Genomic DNA, 24,709 nt, shown 5'->3' with positions numbered 1-24,709 from the left:
CCCAAGCCACTCCTGGCAAGGCAATCTCAGCATGGATGTGAAGTTCCCCCAAACAACCAGCTTAGGAATCTTCAACAACAAGCGCAGGTAGGGAAACACTTGGGCAGCAGAGATCCAAAGTTTTGGGACCACAACTGTGAAGACCCTGTCTACTCTCAGATGGCAGGGCACCCAAAGCAACGCCTCTGAAGATGATCGGAGTGGATTCATATAGGAAGAGGCAGTCCTTAAAATACACTGCCCCAAGCATTTAAGGCCTATAGGGCTTTTAAAGTCAATACCAGCACTTGAATTGGGCCCAGAAGCAAATTGAGAGCCAGTGGAGATGGAAGGGGAGGGGGTGTGGCTCAGTGGCAGAGCCTCTGCTTGGCTTGCAGGAGGTCCCAGGTTTAATCCCTGGCATCTCCAGTTAGGAATCAGGAAGTAAGTGATGTGAAAGACCTCTGCCTGAGGCCCTGGAGAACTGCTGCCAGTATGAGTAAACAATAGGGATAGGCATGAATCATGATTCGTGCTAAAAATGGCTGATTCATGGTTCGTTCTGCACTGGTTTGGCGGATCCTGCCACACCTGAACATGAACTGACTTGTTCAGTTCATGTTTGTTTTGTTTTTCCAGACAGCCAGGCACCAGCATGTGCACTTCTGGTCAGTTTCCAGTGAAACTGACTAGATGCCGCAGCTCCACTCTCTCCAGCCTCTGTGCTTTTCATCAGTTTCCAGTGAAACTGATGGGAACTGCAGAGACCAGGAGAGTGGAGCTGCAGCATCTAGTCAACTTACAAACTTCCTGGAGGTGAAACCGACCAGAAGTTGCAAGGTAACTTCCCTTTCCTTCTCCAGCTCTTAGGAGAGCAGTTTACTGGAGGCACTTGCTTTGGCCTCCCCAAAATCCAATTTGCACTAAACTTGGAAAGCAGGTAGAGGAGAGTTTGCTGCAAGTCTGGCATCTCTAGCCCACTTGGGCTGTCCTATGCCTTCCCAAAATGAATGAACCAATGAGCCACAAATATATTGGGAAATAAAAACATGAAATGAACTGAACCACTGAAATGGGCAATCCAACGAACCATGAAACAAATCACCATTTTTGTGTTCTGTGTCCATCCCTAGTAGACAATACTGACTCTGATGGACCAAGGGTAAGGTTGCCAGGTCCAATTCAGGAAATGTCTGGGGACTTTGGGAGTGGAGCAGGGCAACTTTCCAATTCCCTAAAAATAAATAAACAAAAATACAGCAGTCCATTTCCCCTGATGCAGTTTTGTATAGTGGTTAACTGCATGGACTCTTATCTGGGAGAACCAGGTTTGATTCCCCACCCCTCCATTTGCATCTGCTGGGATGGCCTTGGGTTGCCCATAGCTCTTGCAGAGCTGTCCTTGAAAGGGCAGCTTCTGTGAGAGCTCTCTCAGCCCCACCTACCTCACAGGGTGTCTGTTGTGGGGGAGGAAGGTAAAGGAGACTGTAAGCCGCTCTGAGACTCTGAGATTCAGACTGAAGGGCGGGGTATAAATCCATCTTCTTATTATTGTTCTTCATTATTATTATTGTTCTTCATTATTATTATTATTGTTGTTATTATTATTGTCCTTGTTCTTCTCCTAGTCTGTTTTGCATTCAAATAGTTCCACAGCAACTGCACTTCCACTAAAATGAAAGTCAACTCTCTCTCAAGCACACTCACAAAGCAGCCAAAATAAACAGTTTGCATGCCCACACTTTTGTGATCTCCCTGAGGCAAAGGTAGCTTTTACTCACCAGTGTTGCTGAATGTAACAATCTGCTATATTTCAGCCAACTTAGAGGTCTAGGGAGTGTTTTCCTCTATCCCATACTCAGGTTCTAGCTAACTTTTTACTATCCCTTTTACTACACAGCTTCTGAAAGGAATGCAAAACAGAGGGATTGGGCTCTCTGGCTTCCTCTCTCATACACACATGTGGCTCTTCCTGCTTGTCTCCCCCCCTCCCCCGCAGCTTCTGTTTCACTGAAATTTAAACCACACACACACCTCTTCCAAAACAGAAGCAGTTGTAAACTTCTGAACCTGCCTGAGATCTAAAGGCATATAGTGGCTGTTGGGGTGGGGCTTTCCCCTACCAGCCAGCTGGCTGGTGGTGGGGAGCCTGCAAAACTGAGGGATCCTCACATTCTGATCTGCCCTGGGGCCATCTATAACTATTAAATATGAGAACATGAGACTCAATTACATCTAAAAAAGCCTGTCCCCCCCAAAAAAAAACATTCTGGGGATCTGGGGTTTTCTTGGACAATTCAGCCTACCAGCTCTTGAGTCTACACTTGCCCATATGAAGTTATTAAAGTTTACCCCTCAGGGGATGGGGTGATTGGCTAATAAATTAGTTAATGCTTCTTTGAAGAAGGGAGTTTGTTCCAGTTGCCTTGATGGAGACAGTTTCAGCTGGTTGAACCCCCCATTTGGGCGTTCTGAGAAATTTAAACTTGATCTTCCTAACTGATTACCAGTTTTCATCAGGATTAGTTTACCAACTACTATTTTTCTGCATACCTAGAAAGTTTCCTAACTTTGTCTGTTGATGACTCCCTCTGCTGGTCTGTTGATGGCTCCATCTGCTGGTAAAAAAAACTGCAAACCTGTAAATAATTTACTAAAGCAAAACTATGAATCTATGTGAACAAATTTTTAGGAGTAATTCTTAATGACATTACATATAAATAGAAATAGCATCAACCAAATTATATGTCATATGATACAAACCTCTTACAAAATTCTTTAAGTGGATTCTTTTGACAAGCACAATGTACACTTTGGCTTATTCTGAAAAGTTGTTTTTTTTAAGTTTGGATTTCTCTGTTCCTATCTGGATTTCTTTTTCTTTCAAATAGACCCTGATTAGGAATTAGAGCACCTGGATTGGCCCTTATACCTTAGAGAGTGGAGTGGTTTCAGGTGCCAAATTAGGCTTCCCAACCCTCCCGCCCTGGCGGGGGACCCCCAAATTTGCAGCCTCCTCCCCCGCTCTCAAAAAATCTGGGGGCGGGGGGCAGGGGGAGCGGGGGGGAGAGAGAACATACCTGTAGGCATCATGTTATTGTAGAGCTTCTGATCCATTTTTAAAATGTGTCCCTTTAAGGCTGCACAGGAAACAGGAAGGGCTTAATGGGAAAGGGTCAGTAACAGTTTCCATGGAGAACGGCCCCTCCCTTTCTTTTCCTGTGCAGCCTTGCTTTCGTTTTCACAGCAAAGTTCTGCTGGAAAAAGACCAAGTAAGTATTTGTGTGTGAGAGAGAGGGAGGGGGGATTCCCTGGTATGGAGGCCCTCCCCCCCTTTAGAAAGCATAGGGGGGAGGGAAATGTCTACTAGGCACTCTGTTATTCCCTATGGAGAACGATTCCCATAGGGAATAATAGGGAATTGATCTGTGGGTATTGGGGGCTCTGGGGGGGGGGCTATTTTTTGAGGTTGAGGCACCAGATTTTTAGTATAGCATCTAGTGCCTCTCCCCAAAATACCCCCCAAGTTTCAAAACGATTGGACCAGAGGGTCCAATTCTATGAGCCCCAAAAGATGGTGCCCCTATCTTTAATTATTTCCTATGGAAGAAAGGCATTTAAAAAGGTGTGCTGTCCCTTTAAATGTGATGGCCAGAACTCCCTTGGAGTTCAATTATGCTTGTCACATCCTTGTTCCTGGCTCCACCCCCAATGTCTTCTGGCTCCACCCCCAAAGTCTCCTGGCTCCGCCCCCAAAGTCCCCAGATTTTTCTTTAATTGGACTTGGCAACCCTATGCCAAATGATAATGGCACACACTAGTAATGAGACAGGAAAACTAGCTCCCAATTCATTCCAGGAGGATGCGTTGTCTTGAGCTTCATTATCAATTGCAATTCAGCAGTCTTTCTTTATAATTTCCCTTTGAAATTCCTTTGTAAAAGCACTGCCACTCTTAGGTCAGCAACTGAATATTGTCGTTTCTAATGTCAGATTTATGTCCATTTTTTCTTTGCATCCTCCTGGATGGAACTGAGACCTAGGTTTCCTGTCTCATTGCAAACACTGGTATCTCCACACCTCTTGCCCCTCTACATATCACACCTAATCCAATCAATTTATTTATTTATTTGATTTATATCCCGCCCTCCCCACCGAAGGCAGGCTCAGGGCGGCTCACAAATGAAAGGTCACCCAGTCACAGTAGTGTGACCAAATAAAATAAAACAATGATACAAACATAAAGCATAAAAACAATTTCTAAAACATCTACGTGTGCTAGGATCATGGTTTCAGACAGCGATCAAGTTCTAACGGTGGTTAGCCATTCTGAGAGGTCCTAAAATCACCATATCGGGATGAGGTAGACTGCTGGCAGTGTTTTTATGAGCTGATCCCATTGCTGCAGGTGTTGTCATCATGAAAATGCATGGTGGAAGAGTGCTGTTTTGCAGGCCCTGCTGAACTGTGGAAGCTCTCACAGGGCCCTCACCTCCTCCGGCAACTCATTCCAACAGCTCGGGGCGGCAACGGAAAAGGTTTTGGTTCTCGTTGATTTGAGCCTCACTTCTCTGATGCTGGGAACGGTCAACGGGTTTTGAAACCCGGACCGAAATGCTCGCTGGGGCATGTGCAGGGAAAGGTGGTCCCTAAGGTATGCAGGACCCTGGCCATATAGGGCTTTAAAGGTAATAACCAACACCTTGAAGCGAATCCGGTACATTATTGGTAGCCAGTGCAGCGCTTTCAGCCCAGGCTGAATGTGTTCCTGTAGAGAAACTCCCATTAACAGCCTGGCTGCAGCATTCCGCACTAGCTGGAGTCGCCAGATTTGGGACAAGGGCAGCCCCATGTAGAGGGCATTACAGTAATCCAGTCTCGAGGTGACTGTGGCATGGATCACTGTTGCCAAGTCGTCGCATTCGAGAAAGGGGACCGACTGCCTTGCCATCCGCAGAAGGTAAAGGGCTGACTTGATGGTGGCAGCTACTTGGGCCTCCATTGTTAAAGAGGGACCCAAGAGCACCCCCAAGCTTTTAACTTTGGGCGCCAGGGTGAGCTGCGCTCCATCGAAGGTCCGTAAGCGTACCTCCAGTTCCGAACCATGGTGACTCAGATACAGGACCTCAGTCTTCATCAGATTTAATTTCAGTCTACTCAGCCTGAGCCACCCCGCCACAGCTTGCAATGCTGCGGACAGATCTTCCAGGCTGGAGTCGGACTGGCCATCCATCAACAGATAGACCTGGGTGTCATCTGCATACTGGTGACAACCCAGCCCATACCTCTGGGCAATCTGGGTGAGGGGGCGCATATAGATGTTGAATATCATCAGAGAAAGAACCACTCCCTGCGGCACACCACAGATAAGTGGGTGTCATTGGGACAGTTCATCTCCTAGTGCCACCCTCTGTCCCCGACCCTGGAGAAAGGATGAAAGCCACTTCAAGACCAACCCATAGATCTCAGCGTCAGTGAGGCGACAAGTCAGTAGCCAGGGCTGGCGCTAAGGGTTCTGCTGCAGAGGCAGACCCCTGCGCCGCGCCCCCCAGCTGCTATTTAGGTTTTTTTTTTTTTTGCACACATGCCATGATGACGTCATTAAAAGTGACATTATTGTGAGGGGGACTAGAGAGTGGCGGGTGGTGCACGAGAGTGCTGCCATGCCGCTGCTTTCCCCCTGTACTACATTCTTGGGAGGCTTCCTTGGAAGAGCATAGTTTTTAAAAGGCGACCGGCCACTTTAGGGTTGAAAGCGGCTGAGCAGCGCCTTCATGGAAAGGAACCCCTCGGCCGCTTTCCACCTGAAAGTGGCCGGGCACTGTTGAGAAACGACGCTCTTTGGAGGCTTCCAAGGAAGCCTCCAAAGGGTGTAGGGGAGTAAGGGGGAGCCTCATAGCGCCCCCAGGTGGGGTAGCTCCCGAGACCACCGCCTACCCCATCTACTCCCACGCGCTGGCTCTGTCAGTAGCTGATGGTCGACTGTGTTTAATGCCACCGACAGGTCTAGCAACATCAGCACTGCCGAGCCACCTCTGTCCAGGTGCCTCAGGAGGTCAACTGTGAGGGCAACCAGAACCAGAATCAAACTTGCTATTGTCGTTCACTTGCTATTGCCATTCGACATCTGAAATCACCTTTATAAAGTTTATATCTGGTATCTTGTGTTACATTTTATGCCACACATGGCCCGGCCCCACAAGTGACATTAATTTCAGATCCGGCCCCTCGTGACAAATGAGTTTGACACCTCTGAGCTAGTGCTTCAGGCAGCCATACAATCTTCAGATCTCCAAGCTATGTCACCCACAACACCATATGATAATTATTAATTATTATTGCCTACATTCTGTGAGGTAGATGCGTACCATTTTTTTACCACATAAACATTGTGTCTCACATACACACAGCAAGAATGTCACCTGATATCTTCTGTCCCATTGCAGGTTTCTAAAATCCAAAAGTCTGGACAAACCTTACTGGCGGCTCTATAGACCCACAACAGGTGCATTTGTTTTATTAACTGCGCTCCATCTCTGTGACCAGGTAAGGACTTGGGGATGCTCCACAGGATGAAGGACCCAATAAATAAATCCAAATTTGATGTAACTTCAGTCCCCTGTACTTTAAAATGAGTATTTTACACCAAACTGGAAGCCAGTTTGGTGTAGTGGTTAAGAGTGGTGGAACTCTAATTGGAGAACTGGGTTTGATTCCCCACTCCTCCACATGCAGCTGCTGGGTCACCTTGGGTCAGTCACAGTTCTCTCAGAGGTGTTCTCTCAAGAGCAGTTCTCTCAGAGCTCTCAGAGCTCCACCTACCTCACAGGATATCTGTTGTATGGAGAGGAAAGGAAGGAAGTTGTAAGCTGCTCTGAGACTCCCAAGTGAAGGCTGGGGTATAAATCCAATCTCTTCTTCTCCTCCTTCTTCTATTTGGTTTCAGTCTGAGTCCAGTGGCAGCATGTGTGTTTTCTGCGTGGGAAATTTATGCCCATTTTCCATTTTTCCCATGCTTTGCGCTGCCACCATCTTTCAGTTCTGTGCTTCCCCCAATTTGATAAGCCAACTGTTTCCTTAATCACATCCCATCATTTGTAAATCTCCCTTTAGAAATTCATGCCCCCTCCTCCAGTCCAATTTTCGGCAGCCAACACACATTTTCCTCTGTAACTCTTTAATGTTTTGCACTTTTTTCCTTCCCTAGGTAAGTGCTTATGGGTACATCACAGAAGGTTACCAGAAGTATTCTGATCACTATTACGACAAGGAATGGAAGCGCTTGATCTTTTATCTCAACCATGACTTTGATCTGGAACGAAGAGTGTGGGAAAAACTTCATAATGCAAACATCATGAAGCTCTACCATCGATCCTGATAGAGAAGGCAGCAGAGACGTCATGCCAACAGCAGCCTTTTGGAGGGGGGGGGGTTGCTCCCAGACTCAGAGGGGGTTTTTTTATGTGTGTGTGGAGGCAAGAATGTTATCCAGAGCTAACCCATATTTTTTATTATTTATGTCTATAGATAATAGCTCTTTGACATTAAAGATTTTGAATCTATGGGTTTCATTGTTGCAGGAAGAACTGCAACCATAAACAAGCACAAAAGCTCGAACAAGCCATGATTCTACCACTTGAGAACATATTGGTGGGCCTGTCATATGCAAAGAATCCATTTTTATTGTAATGGACTGGACTATCCATTAATCTACTTAACAACTTCTTTCCAAAGAATCAGGCAAACGGCCTTCTCGTTGCTGTTATCTTATGTTCCTCAAGTTGAATTTGGAACCAAAGGCGTGCAAAGCTTGTGTGCTACCTCTGAAGGGTAGTCTCTTTCCCTTTGTTTCAACTGACTGAAATAGTAAGATGTTGCAAGGATTGTCTATTGGCGCCCTCTCTGTTTAGTTATGATTTGTTCAACCAAAGATTAGTGCAACACATCTCTTCCTTTTTTAGCAGGAACATCTTGGGCATGGGGGCATTCTGGGCTATTTACAATTCTGAAAAGCACTTGTCTACAACATTGATCCACTGTGTGCATGGTATTGGTGGCTTCCTGTTTTCTATTTGGGATCCTCCTGGCAGTTACAAGATTATGATATTATGGGTTATCACTTGCTTCCTGCTCCCCCTGTTCTTTAGGATGTGAGTTTTTATCAAGGATCCAGTTTCAAAAGTGCAATGTCTATCCCTCTAGGGACCTGAGGCTCATAGTTTATAGAGGATGGCTTGGATATATCCCAGAAGTTTTTCCTCCTTGTCTGCTGCCACCCTAAACTCTGATCCTTTCATTTTACTTACATTGACTATTACTTACTTCAGTGGACTTGGGGTGGGAGTGTAACTCTGTTTTGGATTGCACCATAAATCAAGTCAGTTCAGCATTCCAGCAGATTTGCAGCTTCCTGACCACTGTATATATTTCTCACTGTATATATTAGGCAATTTTTGCTGCTACATTACAATACTACTCAAGAAAGGTGGTGAGAAAGACTTGAAGATTCTATTCCAGGTGAAAGAGTACCAAAGGCATATTAAAAATATGCCAAAAAAGATTATCTAAGACATATAGAAAATATGCATTATATTTATGTATTTCACACCAATTAATGTATGTGCCTATTTGTGACAGAGCAAGGAGGAATTGTCTTCTGATTTGAATGAGCTCCAGCAGCTGTCTAGGAGAAGTGATTGTATTCCACGATCAGCTGAGCTGCACATTGCCAAGTGCCCAACTTTTCTGGAGGGTTTTTACTGCATAGTATAGAAACATATATGTTTAAAGGCCATAAAATGTTCATGAATTTTTTTTTTTGGTAATTCCTTTGACTTTTCAGTCTCAGACCATGCAATTTTATGTGAACCCAAGTAGCTTCCAGAGATAGAACTGAAAAGTCTCACAGGCCTTGTGGATCCAGAAAGGCTAGCCCACTACGAAGGCAGAATTCTTAGTCTGTCAGCACTGAAGAAAGACATTTCAGCCAGCCTGTCTGAAAGGACCGGGATGTATTGAACTATTTCAGAATCTCCTGGGACCTGGTTGTCTCCCCACCACCCTCACTCCAATTGAGGCTTCTAGTTGACAAGGAGTCCTACTTAAAATCCTTCTATGTCATATCAGCTCCACTCTCATTCCCTACCTTGACTAGCCTTAGTTGTCTCCTCCCACGTTCCTTTACCTGTTTCCATCCCTGATTCAGCCTGGCTTCTGCAAACTTCAGTGTTTACTTCTCCACAGAACTTGCCTTAGCTCCCCATGCATACTTGACCCTCAGATCACTGCTTCCAATCAGGTTCTTGACAATTTGGATCCTAGATACTGATTATTATTTATTTATTTATTTATTTATTACTTTCCATTTATATCCCGCCCTCTCCGCAAGCGGACTCAGGGCGGCTTACAACATCATAAAAACAATCAATCCAATAAAACATATAAAACCATAATTTACATATCAACTTTAAAATGTAAATTACTGACAGTGAGCCCACTAAGTGTGCAGGAACACCCAGAGAGAGAAGCTAGTCCATGCTGGGCTTCAACAGCTGAAATATCTAGGCCAAAAAGGACAAGAATCAAAACTAAGGAAGGGGGTACAGAAGTTTGTAATCAGGATGTTCAAAATCTCCGTTTATCAATATTTTAAAAATCTGTTTCCTCCAGGAAAGGGATTTACCATTACATAAATTCTGTAGGAAAGGCACAAATTATACATTGTGAAGAAGCAAGTCTAACCATCCCAGATATGGGCCTTACTCTTTCTTCCTTGGGTGCCCTTGGTACAAGAATGTAAATAAGAATAAGCCTCACAGTATTCACCTCAGCTGTGTTTCCACCCCCTTCCTCTCTTGTCTCAGTTTGCACCAGTGTAACTTTGCTGTACTTACTTAATTTTTTTATTTAGACCAGATAAGAGCAAAGCCAAATTATGAGTCTTTTGTCATTTTCACCTCATATTTGAGGGGGATAGGCTGCATGAGCATTACATTTGCCATTTCTCCAATATAGCTAATTTCTGTCATAAGGCATTTTTCCATCTCTTAAGCTTGATCCCTGCTGTATAGAAGAAGGTCTCCAGGCTTTGAGCTCTCAGTATGTTAGCAAGGAATCATTGTTTCTCCCCCCCTCTGGAATCCAGGCCATGCCACATTACTCCAGGTTGCTAGGTGACCATCTTCATGCTTGTATTCAAAGCTGAATAGGATCTTTTCAATTCCCAAGAAGTTTTTGATGTTTTTCTCCTCAAAGGACCATTCTCCCTTGTACTTGTCCATTATTGAGGCGGGATTATTCTCACTCTCCTCCACAACAGCATAGGGTGATGGAAAATCCTCTACAGCAGCAAGGCTGGCTATGAATTCAAGAAAACTCCAGTGCAAATCTAGATCAGCAAGATATTAATTTCTAGTCTGATTAAAGCCAAGAACTCTTTCCAACTTCATAGGTTGATTTGAGACTAGGCCTTTATGGATAGAAAAGCTCCTGTGTATAGATACACAGCTTTAAAAGTTCCTCATATCACAAGCAATAACAGTTTAAGTATTTCATCTTTTTAGATGTCTATGAATCAGCATGACAGGCAGCTCAGCTAATGGGAGAGTAGGGAGAACCAGTAACTCCCAGAACGAAGATTGGTTGCCTTTTACTGACAGAATCTGCTCTGCTGGTTAGCAACAGCCGCTCGGGCAGGAGAAAGGAGCTGACTCAACCAATGGCACACAAGTACTCTAGATTGACAGTTTGATGGGCCAAAGGTTGATGCGCCACAGTCTCACCCAGTCCTAACCAATCAAATTGCTCAGTTTTTCCAAGACAAAAGAGCTTTTATTATATTAATAGATTAGAATCGTAAACTCTGATCTGGATAGCCCAGGCTAGCCCAATCTCACCAGATCTCCAGAACTAAACAAGGTCAACCCTGGTTATTATTTGGATGGGAGACCACCAAGGAAGTCCAGGGTCACTACACAGAGGCATGCCAAGTCCTATAAGAAAAGGTTGAAGGAGCTGGATATGTTTAGCCTGGAGAGGAGATAACTGAGAGGTGATATGATCACCATTTTCAAGTACTTGAAGGGCTGTCATATAGAGGATGGTGCAGAATTGTTTTCTGTTGCCCCAGAATGTCAGACCAGAACTAATGAGTTGAAATTAAATCACAAGAATGTTCAACTAAACATTAGGAAGAATTTCCTGACAATAAGAGCAGTTATTCAGGGGAACAAGCTTCCTCGGTGAGGTGGTGGGCTCTCCTTCCTTGGATGTTTTGAAACAGAGGCTAGATGGCCATCTGACAGCAGTGGTGATTCTATGAATTAGGCAGATCATGGGTGCGGTCAGACGTCCAAAAAACCCCGCTACGGGCATGAGTTAAGCCCGCAAGCATGTCGGATTTTACCCGGACGTTCACACGTCCGCATCTGTGAAGCGTGCTTAGCCCGTGCCGGTCCCACGCTGATGCGCCTTGCTCGCGGATTAATTTGCTACCGCTTTTAATCCGGAACAAGACGCCTCCTGAGCGCTTCCTGAGCGCTCTGCTGCATCTGAACGGGCAATCGTTGCTGAGTCGCAACAGCGCTTCCCGCTTCCAGCTTCCCGCCACAAACAAAATGCATATCACTGCGCCATCGAAGGAAGGAACTCGAAAAAAATGCTTCTTAGCGTGCGTGCACGGCCTTTTTTTAAAAAATGTGTTAGTTTATTGCGTAATAGCGATATATCGAAATCTCGATATGTGAGTATCGCGATTTCCAGTATGCGAGGCGATCTTTTCCGAAAAGTAGTGCAAACGGAGAAACACATCTGTAATACATCTGTGTAAATCGGCACATTTAAAAGCGATGCGTGCATCGCGATCCTCAGCAACGAGGGGACATGGCTGCTGCACGAGGTCTTTCGTGGAGGAGGCATGAGACGCTGGATCTGCTTGCCATCTGGGGCGAGCGAAGGATCCAGATAGCCTTAAGGCAGTCTCACAGGAACATCGACCTGTACGAGGAGATTGCTACCGAGATGCGTTCCCGCGGTCACAACAGGACCGCGCAGGAGTGCCGTAACAAGACGAAAGCCCTTCGTCTAGAATACAAGAAGGTGGTCGGGCTCAATGCTAAGTCAGGGCAAGATAGGAAGACCTGCCCGTTTTATGAAGAGATTGATGCCATACTCCATGGGGATGCAGATGTGTGGCCCAAAAGGGTAACACAGAGCTCTGATGCTCCGGAGCCCCGCAGCCCCGAAGAACCCAATGCACCCGCACCGACTGAAACGACTGAAACTCTACTTCTTTTCACGGGACCGACTGCAGATGAGACGGTGCAAGTGGAGGCGACCGATGGCGCAGGTGAGTCCTGATTATTGCGTGCCCGGCCATTTTTTTTTTAATTTTAGTTTATTGCGTAATAGCGATATATCGAAATCTCGACTCTACGTTATCACGTAGTAATGGCACCAGACGCGCTTATTACAGAGAAAAAATTGGCATCGCACTCGAGTCGATGGTAGTGCGGGAACGATGGGGTTGTTGAAAGCGACTGCGCAATAGAGGGCATAGAGGGCCTCTCGGTGCCCACCGGTGTGGGTGTGGGATTCTTCCCTTCACTTTCTATGATCTTTCTTTTACATTTTAAAATTTATACCTTTACATTTATACCTTGCATACTTCTAAAAGTGATTCGTTGCAGCCATTTCCTGCCACAAGGAGCTCAAGTCCAGACCACGAGGCTTAGAAGGCATGGCGCCAACGCACAATGGTGGTTGGCGGGCTGGAGGTTTGCGCCATGCGCTTCAGTTCAACTGACCCTTTTAGACCCCGGTTGTGCAGCACTGCAAGCTTCACAGCAGCAGGGACCGGTTTACTCTAAGGCTGAAGTTGCCCACCTATTGCTTTGGGCCATAAGCCAAAAGTCAGCCTGATTCCTTTTTTGTGTATCAACTCCCCCTATCCAATCTATAGATTTGTGGAATCCCCTCTGTAAGATTTTTAACTTGCGGAAGCCATTGCCCCACCGCTCCAGATTTTTCTTTTTACTAATCCATGATTTTAGTATACTATGTCCTGTGTTTCTAGGCAGGTGCCCAGCTAATCTTTCATCCGAACTGTGCATTATTTCCTTACTTTAGATGTTGTGTACCTTGTTTCAGAAATTGTGGATGGCTCATTGGAAGACAGCGACCAAACCCAAATCGAGGTTCTACTGCAGGGAGGTGAGTCTTGGCAAAGATTCTTCTATAGCTGCGTTATAAGTGGGGGTGATGCAGATTTATCCCTCTCTGTCCAAGGAGGGCTATCTTCAAAGTCAAGTGGACCTTCCTCCCTAGAAATGCCACCCCAAGTGGCCTGCAAAGCAGATTCTCCTCACCTCCCAAAGGACCTGCTTTCCACTTGATAGCTCAGGTGAGGGGCAGCTGCCTGACTGCCTTTGCAGGGCCAACACCACTCAGGAAAAGTTATGGTTTTCCTCATCTGGCAAAGGCAAGGAAGGATACCTATTGGGGTGCATGGGATGGCTGCCTGCCTGGGCTGGAAGGAACGGTTGAGAGTGCTCTCCTACTGTGGGGGCTCAGTCTGCCTCCATGCCTGACCTCTCTACCAGACCAGGCAGCCAGGAAGTGAAGATGCACCATTACACCACTAGTGAGAGGAATAACACTCCACTCATACTCTGATTTAGAACCAAGAAGTGAAGCTGCTGGAGTTCACACAGCCGAGGGACACGTTGCAGTCATGGATAAGGGCAGTGCCGGGGATGGTAAGTTTTCATGTCGAATGTGAATGGGTTCAATTTTTACATTGCACTAGCAGCCTTCCTAATTGCCCTGCAAGGCTTCCTTTCCTCCCTCCCACCAAAGCCCTGGCAGGAAAGCCCCCCTGGCCCATGTTGAGAGTGCTCTCCCACCTTGTGGGCTCACCATGCCTCCCTGCCTGGCCTCTCTACCAGACCAGACCAGGCAGCCAGCCAGTGAAGACGAACCATTGCAAATTAAGTGAGAGCACTAACACTCCGTTCATACTCTGCTCTAGAACCAAGAAGTGAAGCTGCTGTAGTTCACACAGCAGAGAGACACGGAGTCCTGGATAAGGGCGGTGCCGGGGACGGTCCAACTCCCTCTACATCTGGAAGGAAGGCAACAAAAAAAAGCAACAACACTTCAACAGGCAAATCTAGGAGCCCCGAAAGAGACCCTGATCGTGAGTATATCATACTTGTTTCCCTTTACAAAGTGAGCTTTCATCGTTCCACCGTGCATCAGGCAAGTGTGTATTGATGTGAATATTTCTTTCTTTCAACCATAGGTATTCCGCCTGGAGCAATAATGGCGGAGTTGTCACCCAAATCCCGGCTGGCTCTCATCAAGGCACGCCACAAGAAGGTGTCTGCCATACAGAGAGTGGGGGAGACACTGGCAACCCAAATTAGAAAGGAAAACGCATTAATGCTTGAGGCTGGAAGAGCGGAGCACCAAGACTTCATGGCTGAGATGCGGGCATCCCGAGAGGCGGAAATGGCTCTCATGCAAGAGGAAAGGGCGGCCAGGGAAAGCAACAGTGCTCTTGTGCTCGCTGCGGTGAACTGCCTGAGGGACCTTTCAAACACAATGGTTCCTCTTGCACAAGCCATAGGTGCGAGATATTCCTCCCTTGGTGGTACACCAAGGCGTACACTCCTTGAGGGCAGTCAAGCATCGCCTGCAATGGGTGATGATGATTCCCAAAACGCTGCACCACAGAGGACTGTGTCCAGCAGTCAGCAGAGGTCACGTAGGGCCGCAAAGAGGAAGATTCCATATTCGCCTCCAGAACAGTGACACAAGGCAGGTGCTGCTGATGTCTGGAGCGTGATCCATGAGATCATTATTTTCAAACCTGCATCGCTTTATCATGGCATGCTGCTTTGCTGAGCAATGCTGAAAATCCTGCTTTGCTTCAGTGTTTTGACTGCTGCCTTATTGTTGTTATTGAACTTTAATTTTTAAATGTAAACTATGGGAAATTGCCAAGTAAATGCAGTTCTCAAGAAATAACTGATGAGGCTTACCATTGTTAGAATTCCTTCCACAAAAAAATAAAATGCTGTAAGGCAAAAAAAGGTGCAATCAATCTCTGCAGCTTACACATCTGTGGTTCTACACATGGGGAGAGCATGCGAATGCATGGCACATGTGTCCTTGGGTGCTTGCTATGAACTCCTGAAGCCATTTCCCCATGATCCCAACAGGTTTATTTATTCAACCCATCTATCTTTTACCAATTTAAGGGCTGGGCTTGCTAGATCAAAGGGGTAGGCATGGGGGGGGGGAGGAAGTCCAAAATGGCCAGGAATAACTCCTGGCAACCAAACAGGTGGAGGATTGCTCTGTGCAGACTTGCATGGCAGCTTTGGAGCTCTATCACCACAAGTTCCAGAGTAATCTGTCAAACAAAACCAAGGGCACAGGAAAACATCTCAGATTTTTCCTTTCCCCCCAAGATCTTTCCTTTACTTTTTGGGAAGGGCATGAGAGCCCTAAGAATAGAAGACATGAACCAGAGAGTGTATGTCAGCAAGAGGGAGATGAGCCCCAGACTAGAAGATATGGAGCCAACACACAAAGACCATCTCCCGGAAGATCTCTGTTCCCCCTCTCCTCGTTGTGATGCCCATCGCCCTTTCGCTCCCAGATTGCCATAGGCTTGAGTCAACTGCATGATCCCGCCCCGCACATGCTCCAGCTCTCAGCCGGGGAGCGAGGGACGAGGGGAAATGAAGTGCTCTGAAGCCATTTCCCCATGGTCCCAACAGTCTACCTTTTACCAAGGGTGGGCTTGCTAGCCCAAAGGGGTAGGGAGGGTGGTGGAGGAAGTCCAAATAGTCAGAACAGGCACCCTGGCGAGGGCGGGATAGCCAGGGCAGAATTGCATTTGCATGAACTCCTCCCCGCTTCCTCCTCAAACAATCCTATGTAATCCCCTCCCTGGCGCCTCAGGAAACTGCCGTCTGCCGGTAGGAGGCGGCGGTCGGCGGGATGCATGACATGTCAGGTCGCCGGTCGCCATCTCCCTGGCGGGAGGGGTAGCTGAAATGGGGAAATGTCCGTGTTAGCGAGCAGTCTACCGAGTTAGAATGCCTGCAGACATGTGAGAATGGGGCTGCTTATACAGATAACTGCTTTTCGGTTCCTGGATAGACGTGTGCGAGCTCACTCCTCCACGCGCCCTGTCAACCATGCACCAGAGATGTCTTATATGCGCTCTTGCCCTGCATAGTTTGTGCCCTCTCGACCTCCCTATTGTTTTGCCGCCTGATTGGATAATTCAAAGGAAGGGTGGGCGCTATTTAGTTACTATTTATCCCACTAAATCAAAAGAGCGTTATTTCGTTATTTCGAAATTATGGCTGTCCGAAGACGACGCGGGACCTTCTGGCAGCGGGAGGAAGTCCTTGCTATGCTGGACATAGCGGAGAGGGGCGGCAACGCTGACCAGCTGATGTCCAGCACTCACCTGAACACCAGGCGGATTTATGAGGCAATGGCCAGGAGCTTGCGGCGGAGGGGGTTTGACCGGACTGCAGAGCAGTGCCGGTCAAAATTCAAACGCCTCCGCTGCGAGTTCATGGCCAGCCTCCAGGCCTGGGGCGGGATCCCGAGGGCGTCCGGGAGGACACCATACCACGACGCAATGATGCGTCTGTGGGAACTGGCGGGGAGACCGCGCTGGGAGGACAGACACCATGAATGTGAGTAATAGCAGAACACACTCCCCCCCCCCCCCCACAGCGAAGCAATGAATGGAGCTGAATGTGAAAGTTAGTGTGCACAAACATGACTTCTCAAATGCCTGTTAAATGCAGCACTGCAAATTGCACTGACGTTTAGCCAACGGTGGCCCTTACACGTGTGCTGTCACTCACTGAACTTGCATGTGCTCATGTAAGGGTGCTATTACTTGCATGTTTTTCCATATCGTAGCACAACACACACAGCCCACCCCCCCTTCTCCAGTAATGCTTCGCCCCCCCCCACAGCGAAGCAATGAATGGAGCTGAATGTGAAAGTTAGTGTGCACAAACATGACTTCTCAAATGCCTGTTAAATGCAGCACTGCAAATTGCACTGACGTTTAGCCAACGGTGGCCCTTACACGTGTGCTGTCACTCACTGAACTTGCATGTGCTCATGTAAGGGTGCTATTACTTGCATGTTTTTCCATATCGTAGCACAACACACACAGCCCACCCCCCCTTCTCCAGTAATGCTTCGCCCCCCCCCCCCACAGCGAAGCAATGAATGGAGCTGAATGTGAAAGTTAGTGTGCACAAACATGACTTCTCAAATGCCTGTTAAATGCAGCACTGCACACAGTGTTATTACTTGCATGTTTTTCTATATCATACCACAGTTCACAACCGTCCACGAGGTGCGGAGGAGCAGCCAGGGCCACCCGTGCAGGAAGAGGAGCAGGATCCCGAGGGTGATCCCGAAATGGAGGGTCATCAGATGGCTGCGGAGCAGCAAGAAGGTGCATCAACTGACAAAGCAGCCACCTCTGGGTTGCTTGATGCACACTAAGCGCATTAAGCAGGGGCGTGCGCAGGTGCTCCAAAACCTAATATGTGTCTTAGCAAGCGGATGTGGGATTAAAATGGGCAGTGCTTAAAATCATGCATTGCGAATATTGCCTCTCACGCATTCATTTAATGAGCAAGGGAGGGTTGGTGAGGGGTTGAGGAAGGGTTGGTGATGGGTTGAGGAAGGCATTCATTAATGCATGCAGGAGGGAGGGAGGGAGGGTGGCAGGTACGGAGCTTACAGGTGGAGCCAGGAAGTTAGACGGAGAGGGCCATAAGCTGGAATGTATATCATATATATGCGTGCAGGTGAGAACTGCTGTTTCCACAGTATTAACAGATTAATGTTGCAAATCTTAGGTGCAAGTAGCCCAGGAGGCAGAGCGGAGGAGGAAGCTGCACGGCCTGCACCAGCGCCATCACCAGCACCAGCACCAGCAGCAGCGGCAGCAGCGGCAGCTGTGGCGGCGGCTGAAGAGGAAGCAGGTTGGTTTGGCCGATCATGGATATGAGCTGCACATAGAAAGCAATAGCATTTGAATGCAAGGTTGAACTTAAATTGATGTGCAGCGCCCCTTCTAAACTGCTATGTTAGATGATTATAGGACTGCGCTTCCTGCTGCAATTTTCCTTTCGGAGCCCTGCGCAAGCAACAACTCCAGTTTCCTGAAAGTAATAAAAATAGGCAAGGCTTATTGAGGAATGCATCGCATGCTTAAAATATTCCAATACTCATGGTGTGATTGCGTTTCAGGGCCATCCAGAGTTGCACATGTGGCAGAGCCTGCGCCTGTGGTCCCTGCAGGAACCTCGCTGGAAGCCATCGCACGTCTAGAGGCACTGTGTCGGTCTACATGTGAGTGCTAAATGTTTTGTGTAGATCGTGTGAGTGCATGATTGAGTGCTCTGATTGCATTCCTAAGGACGTTGCAGTGACTTGCTTTCATCTTAAATTACAGTCAGCGCCTTCACCAGAAGAATGGACACCTTTGACCGACGGTTGCGTAGAGTGGAACGGCGGGTTCAAGGGGGGGGGCCTGCGAAATAATGTTGCTGTTGTTGTTAATAGTTTGTTGTGATAAAGTGTTGTTATTGTTGAAATCCTGAGATATTGTTTTCCTTTATGTATTTCCAAAGTAGGCAACATCAGCTGTACAGCTGTTGTACATTAATAGTTAAGGTAGGGACACCCTCAGCTATAACAGCATGCACAACAAGTAAACAAAGGATGCAACTCACTCCCTCACTCCCTCCCTCTCCGCAAAGGTTATATCAGTGCTCATTTGGAATCAGCAGCATGTAGGTAGGCACATAGTGTCACGGCCCGAGTCTCTGACACGAAGCTGCGGCTGCTATCGTCCTGGCAACGAGCCAGGACCTCTCGCAGACAGCTCAGGCGAAGCACAGGGAGTGGTCGTAAAACAGTCCAGTTGATTGATAACGTAAACAGGCAGGCTGGAGGGTGAGACGGAAGCTTGGTCAGGGAAGCCGAGAGTCAGAAGCCGGGGAGCCGAGCCGAAAGTCAGAAGCCGGGAAACAGAGCCGAGAGTCAGAAGCCGGGAAGCAAAGCCGAGATCAAACGATACCTAAGCCAGTCCGATAAGCAAAGCCAGAGTCCAGAATACCAGTCTATGAGTCAGGCCGGGTCAGGAATGCACAGGTTCTTTCCGAAGCAAGGGGTGCGAGACGCAGACACATCCAAGGGTGTTCGCTTGTTGCCAGCACAGTTTGGCCTGAGGCCAGGATCCCAGATATACTGCTGGCTAATTGGCTCGTTAGAACTCCGGGCTCAGATCTCTTCTAGCCCGCATGCGCGCCTCTCTACGCCTGTTCCTGAATTCTAGGCGTCTCCTCTCGCGCAGGCGGGCCCCAGGTGTTGGTGAGTCTGGGGGAGATGAGCTAGTACCTGGTGTGGCCAGATTGGTTTCAGGTGGCCCCTGCTGCTGGCTGGCTCCTTCAGGACTTACGTCCTCTGTTGCTGAAGGCATCTGCACAGCAGGGGCGGGGTCAGAAGCAGGCACCTGCTCTGAGTCAGCAGGGGCAGGCATGACACATAGGTGGTGAGGTGTACATTATCTCCGTCGTCCACGACGTTCCCAAATCAGTGTTGTTATGGCAGCTCTGACCCGCCTTCCCTCCTGCAGCTGTCTTTCATCATCGAGCGGTGGGTCAGGCTCCACCTCGTCATTGGCCACAGTGCTGTTATTTGAGTTCACCGATTCGTCAGGTGCAGCGTGCCCACGTTCCTCACACAGGTTGTGTAAGATGACGCATGCGGCTATAACTGAATTAATGTTCTCCTGCTGCACTGGTAGAAGAGTCCCAATGCATCTCCAACGCGCCTTTAGACGACCAAACGCCCTTTCCACCACGTTGCGACAACGACTGTGCACAGTGTTGAAACGAAGCTCTTGTGGGCCTACATGGCCACCATATGGTGTCATCAGCCAGCGTCTTAAAGGATATGCAGAGTCCGCAAGAATGACAGGAGGCACATGTACACCGTTTATGGTGATTGTGGGGTTTCCTCGCACCCAAACCCCCGCATCCATTAGGTCTATAAGGTTAGAGCAACGCAGAACGTGAGCATCGTGATTTTTCCCGCTGTGCCCAATCACAACGTCAGTGAATCGTCCGCGATGGTCAACGGTGCCCTGCAGCAGTACCGAATAGAACTTCTTCCTGTTGATATATTCATTCGCCTGCCCCGGGGGGGCCCGTATCGCCACATGACATCCATCCACGGCCCCAACGGCTTGCGGGAATCCCATGGCTGCAAACCCAGCAATAATCTATGTGGTGAAAAAAAATATCATCCTTAATGGCTGATCAAATCCGGTAAATTGGTAGTTGGCCGTTAAGTAGGAAGCATGCTAGTCACATTGTTAATGCAACAATATAGAGACATATAAAATCACCTGATAGTGCTGATTAAGAGAAGATGATATTATTAAGCAACCGTGAACATCGCTAGCACCCTATAAATATATGTAGCTCTATGCTATAACATCATGTTGTGTTTGTAGATTTCTGCTATGAGAACTAACGCACATCTGCCGGACATCTGCATGAACAAGGAGCTGTACAGCAAGTTGCAAAGCCAGTAGAGGGGCAAATGAAAATACAGAAGTCATTGTTATGTAGGCATGCATGCACATTTTATTTGTGACCTCACTCACCTGTTCATGTGGTCCCAAATGCACCATTTTCTTCAGCAGCTTTAGCTCCATTGCAAGTGCCACCTCTGCAACAATGCCTGCCACTGTCGAACGTGCGAGACCAAACTGATTGTCAACCAAGCGGTAGTTGGTAGTGTTTGCAAACCACCACAATGCCACCGCGACACGTTCCTCCACTGATACTGCTGTGCGCATATCCGTGTCCGATCTTGTGAGTTGCTCACGAAGCTCGTCCACCAGCCACTGGAATGTAGCCCTGAGAGGTGTGATTGGAAAAAAGGTGTTGTCAGCAAATGAAGACTGGAGACCACACTCCTCCCCCTCTCAACCATCATGGGACAATTTCTGTGATGGCACATGGAGTTGACTATCCATAAAGAAGCTGCATTCAACAAGGAGGTTGCTTGGCAGAGAGGTGATAGGCAATGTTAAAAAGATCATGCTTTATCTTAATAAGAGAGCAGCTACCAGATTTCCCACTTTTACTTCTGATTTACGTGTTCTTGGGGTAGGGCAGGAATGCAATTTCCAGGCAGACCACTGTGCTGGAAATAAATGGCTAGATGATCATGCAAAGAGCAAAGAGCAATTTAAGAAAGGTATGTTCCATGGCCATGCCATAGTTGGGGTTGCCAAGTCCACCTGCCAACCACACAAGCATAATTGCACTCCAATGCCTTCCTTCAATAGGAGATAATGAAGCTTAGAGGCACATTTTGGGGGGGCTCAAAGAATGGGACGGCCTTGCCCAATCGTTTTGAAACTTGGGGAGTATTTTGGGGATAGGCACTACATGTTGTACTGAAAATCTGGTGCCTATATCTCAAAAAGCAGCCCCCCACATAGCCCCAGATACTTGGCAGCAAATTTGAAATAGCAGGTAGCCCCCCCCCCCTTAGCCAAAGCATTGCACAAGGCGGCAGCACGCTTCCCTATTCATCCTTATACATATACCTTATACACCTACCTCGACATCCTGAAATTCAGAATCCAATGCTCGTCCTGCCAGACCCAGTTCACGAAGACCCTCCACCACTGCGAAGACCTAGGGAAAACCCACCACCGGCGGGCAGGCACCTCCTCCGCTATTCGAGTTATGCTGGAACAAGAGAAGGACCAACAAGAATGCAAATAGCGGCAGCGAGCTCTGTGAATGGCGATATAACGACGCATCAGAGCAGCACGCCGCCGCCGCCGCCTCATAACACTCCTGCTCAATCGGCGTCTCTTGGAAAGCAGCGCACAAAGCAGCATGGCAATGAGAGCCATGGCATTTGATACCGAGCACGCTAATGTGACAAGGGCATCAAGTTCCATTTCGATATATCGATATATCGATATATCGATAGATCAGCGGGGGGAAACAAAAAAAAAGGTTTAAATAACCCGAAACCCCCCACTGCAAACGCGCAGCGGTGCGCCTGCGCAAATAGGGAAACACAAACACGCATGCGCCCAGACAGAAACCTAACAGGCATAACCGCGCCTGCGCTACTTTGGATTGACACCATTTTAAATTAGGCCAGCCAGCGCAAACACAAACGCGCATGCGTTTTAGAAACGAATCCAAACCTCCTGTCAGCCCCCAGCACTGCGCCTGCGCTAATGCGGATTGCCGCCATCTGAAAAAAGGTCCGGAGGGCGCTGTGTGATCGAGCCGGGGACGGGATCTACACGGCATGCCACCGGAACTCCATGCTGTCTGATCGGGAAACAGGATGCGGCGGATTATCTGACAGACGAAATACCGGCGCTTTAAAGATGGGTTGCAGCTGGATTTAATGTAAGTGTGACCGCACCCCATGAGAAGAAGGGCAGGAAAGATTACATCAGTGCTCTATTCTTGTGGCCCTTTCTTACATGCAGATTTCCACTTTGGGGTCAGTCAGCAATTTTTCTCCAGGCCAGTTTGGCAAGGCCATTTTAGATGTTTTTGCCATCTTCTGGGCATGGAGCGAGGGTCATTGGGGATGTATGTGTGTGTGGGAGATATTTGTGAAGTTCCTGCGTTGTGCAGTGGGTTGGACTAGATGACCCTGGCAGTCCCTTCCAACTTTGATTCTATAATTCCATGGTGGCCGTCATCCTGATGCTTAGATCCAGCCCGGCTTAGTCACAATAAGGCTGCTGTAGCAAGTGCCATAGAACCATGGCCTGTCTTATGGTTAGGGGAGCTCACAAAAATATCTCTTGTAAATGTGCAGATACTGACAGGTACTTTTTAAAAAAAAATCTCAGTTGCAAAAGCAGGATCCCTGAGCTGCTTTGTATTGAGCCAATCTCACTTTAGCATTTATCATAATTATGTCACTTAGGAAATACAAAGTATGACAGAGTATAAGAATGATATATTGCCGTCTGCATATACTGTGTACATGCACCCTCATTTACCATGGCAGTTGGGCAGTTTAGTGACTGTTCAGTGTCAGGGACTGAGGGTAGATTCTGCCTCACTATAGTGTTCTGCTTTGTGCCACAGGCATGAACGGCAGCCATGCACTTGTGGGGGGGGGGGTGTAAAAGGATGCTGTGACAAACTGCAAGCCTATGCATGAGAAAGGGGCAGTGCATATGATGGGATTTTCAGTGAGTGATGGGTCACCACGGATCTCACTGTGATTGGGCAACTGCTTCTAACAGTCGAACTGTGGCAGTTAGAGAAGCAGTTGGAGAGAGTTGTTCAGTTGAATAGGGTCTGCAGGAGACAGCAGTGGCTCTTGTGAGGCTCTAGAGTGACAGTGTGTCACAGAAGCAGAGTCAGGTTCAGGGTGAATGTGGTGTAGCTCTGAATACCGGAGACTCTAGTGAGAGACTGATTCAAGAAATTAAGGGCAGTCTCTGATTGTGTACCAAAAAAAAAAGACATACATCTCGAGAGGAACAAAGGTTCCTCTATTAAGCCTAGTATCCCAAGGGAAACATTGGTTGTCTGGCAGAGTAGGACTCGGCAAAGGGTTTTGAGGTGTCAGAGAAGGGCCCTCAAAGGTGCCAAAAGCCAGAGTTATCTTATTGAGAAGAGAATAACAAGTTTGCCAGAGGAAAAAAAGGGGTTAGAAGTGAGAGAACTCGTGGGCATTCGATGAAATTGCTGAGCAGTCCATTAACCCAAGGTTCGAGGCAGATACCCTCAAGCTTGTGTGACTAGAAAGAGGGAAAGTTCCTCAGAGATCTAAGAACATAAGAGAAGCCATGTTGGATCAGGCCAATGGCCCATCCAGTCCAACACTCTGTGTCACACAGTGGCCAAATATATATATATATATATACACACACACACACACACACGCGCACACACACACACTGTGGCTAATAGCCACTGATGGACCTCTGCTCCATATTTTTATCTAAACCCCTCTTAAAGGTGGCTATGCTTGTGGCCGCCACCACCTCCTGTGGCAGTGAATTCCACATGTTAATCACCCTTTGGGTGAAGAAGTACTTCCTTTTATCCGTTTTAACCTGTCTGCTCAGCAATTTCATCGAATGCCCACGAGTTCTTGTATTGTGAGAAAGGGAGAAAAGTACTTCTTTCTCTACTTTATCCATCCTATGCATTATCTTGTAAACCTCTATCATGTCACCCCGCAGTCGACATTTCTCCAAGCTAATGAGTCCCAAGCGTTTCAACCTTTCTTCATAGGGAAAGTGTTCCAGCCCTTTAATCATTCTAGTTGCCCTTTTCTGGACTTTCTCCAATGCTATAATATCCTTTTTGAGGTGCGGCAACCAGAACTGCACACAGTACTCCAAATGAGACCGCACCATCGATTCTATACAGGGGCATGATGATACTGGCTGATTTGTTTTCAGTTCCCTTCCTAATAATTCCCAGCATGGCGTTGGCCTTTTTTTATTGCAATCGCACACTGTCTTGACATTTTCAGTGAGTTATCTACCACGACCCCAAGATCTTTCTCTTGGTCAGTCTCTGCCATTTCACACCCCATCAACTTGTATTTGTAGCTGGGATTCTTGGCCCCAATGCGCATTACTTTGCACT

General features: G+C 47.5%; 1 protein-coding gene across 1 annotated transcript in view; it reads left to right on the top strand.

Moving 5' to 3' along the window:
- The window catches only part of ST6GALNAC1 (ST6 N-acetylgalactosaminide alpha-2,6-sialyltransferase 1), a 29,364-nt gene extending 21,968 nt beyond the window's left edge, over positions 1–7,396 (top strand). The window contains exons 8-9 of the mRNA XM_060253219.1: positions 6,425–6,524; positions 7,186–7,396. Of these exons, the coding sequence (XP_060109202.1) occupies positions 6,425–6,524; positions 7,186–7,356 (271 nt within the window). The 3' untranslated portion in view covers positions 7,357–7,396. The remainder of the gene's footprint in view (positions 1–6,424; positions 6,525–7,185) is intronic.
- Positions 7,397–24,709: the final 17,313 nt, after the last annotated feature.

Source organism: Heteronotia binoei, chromosome 13 (assembly GCF_032191835.1).
Source record: "Heteronotia binoei isolate CCM8104 ecotype False Entrance Well chromosome 13, APGP_CSIRO_Hbin_v1, whole genome shotgun sequence".
NCBI lineage: Eukaryota > Metazoa > Chordata > Lepidosauria > Squamata > Gekkonidae > Heteronotia > Heteronotia binoei.
The sequence above is the reverse complement of the archived record's forward strand: the minus strand, read 5'-3'. Positions and strand labels throughout refer to the sequence as shown.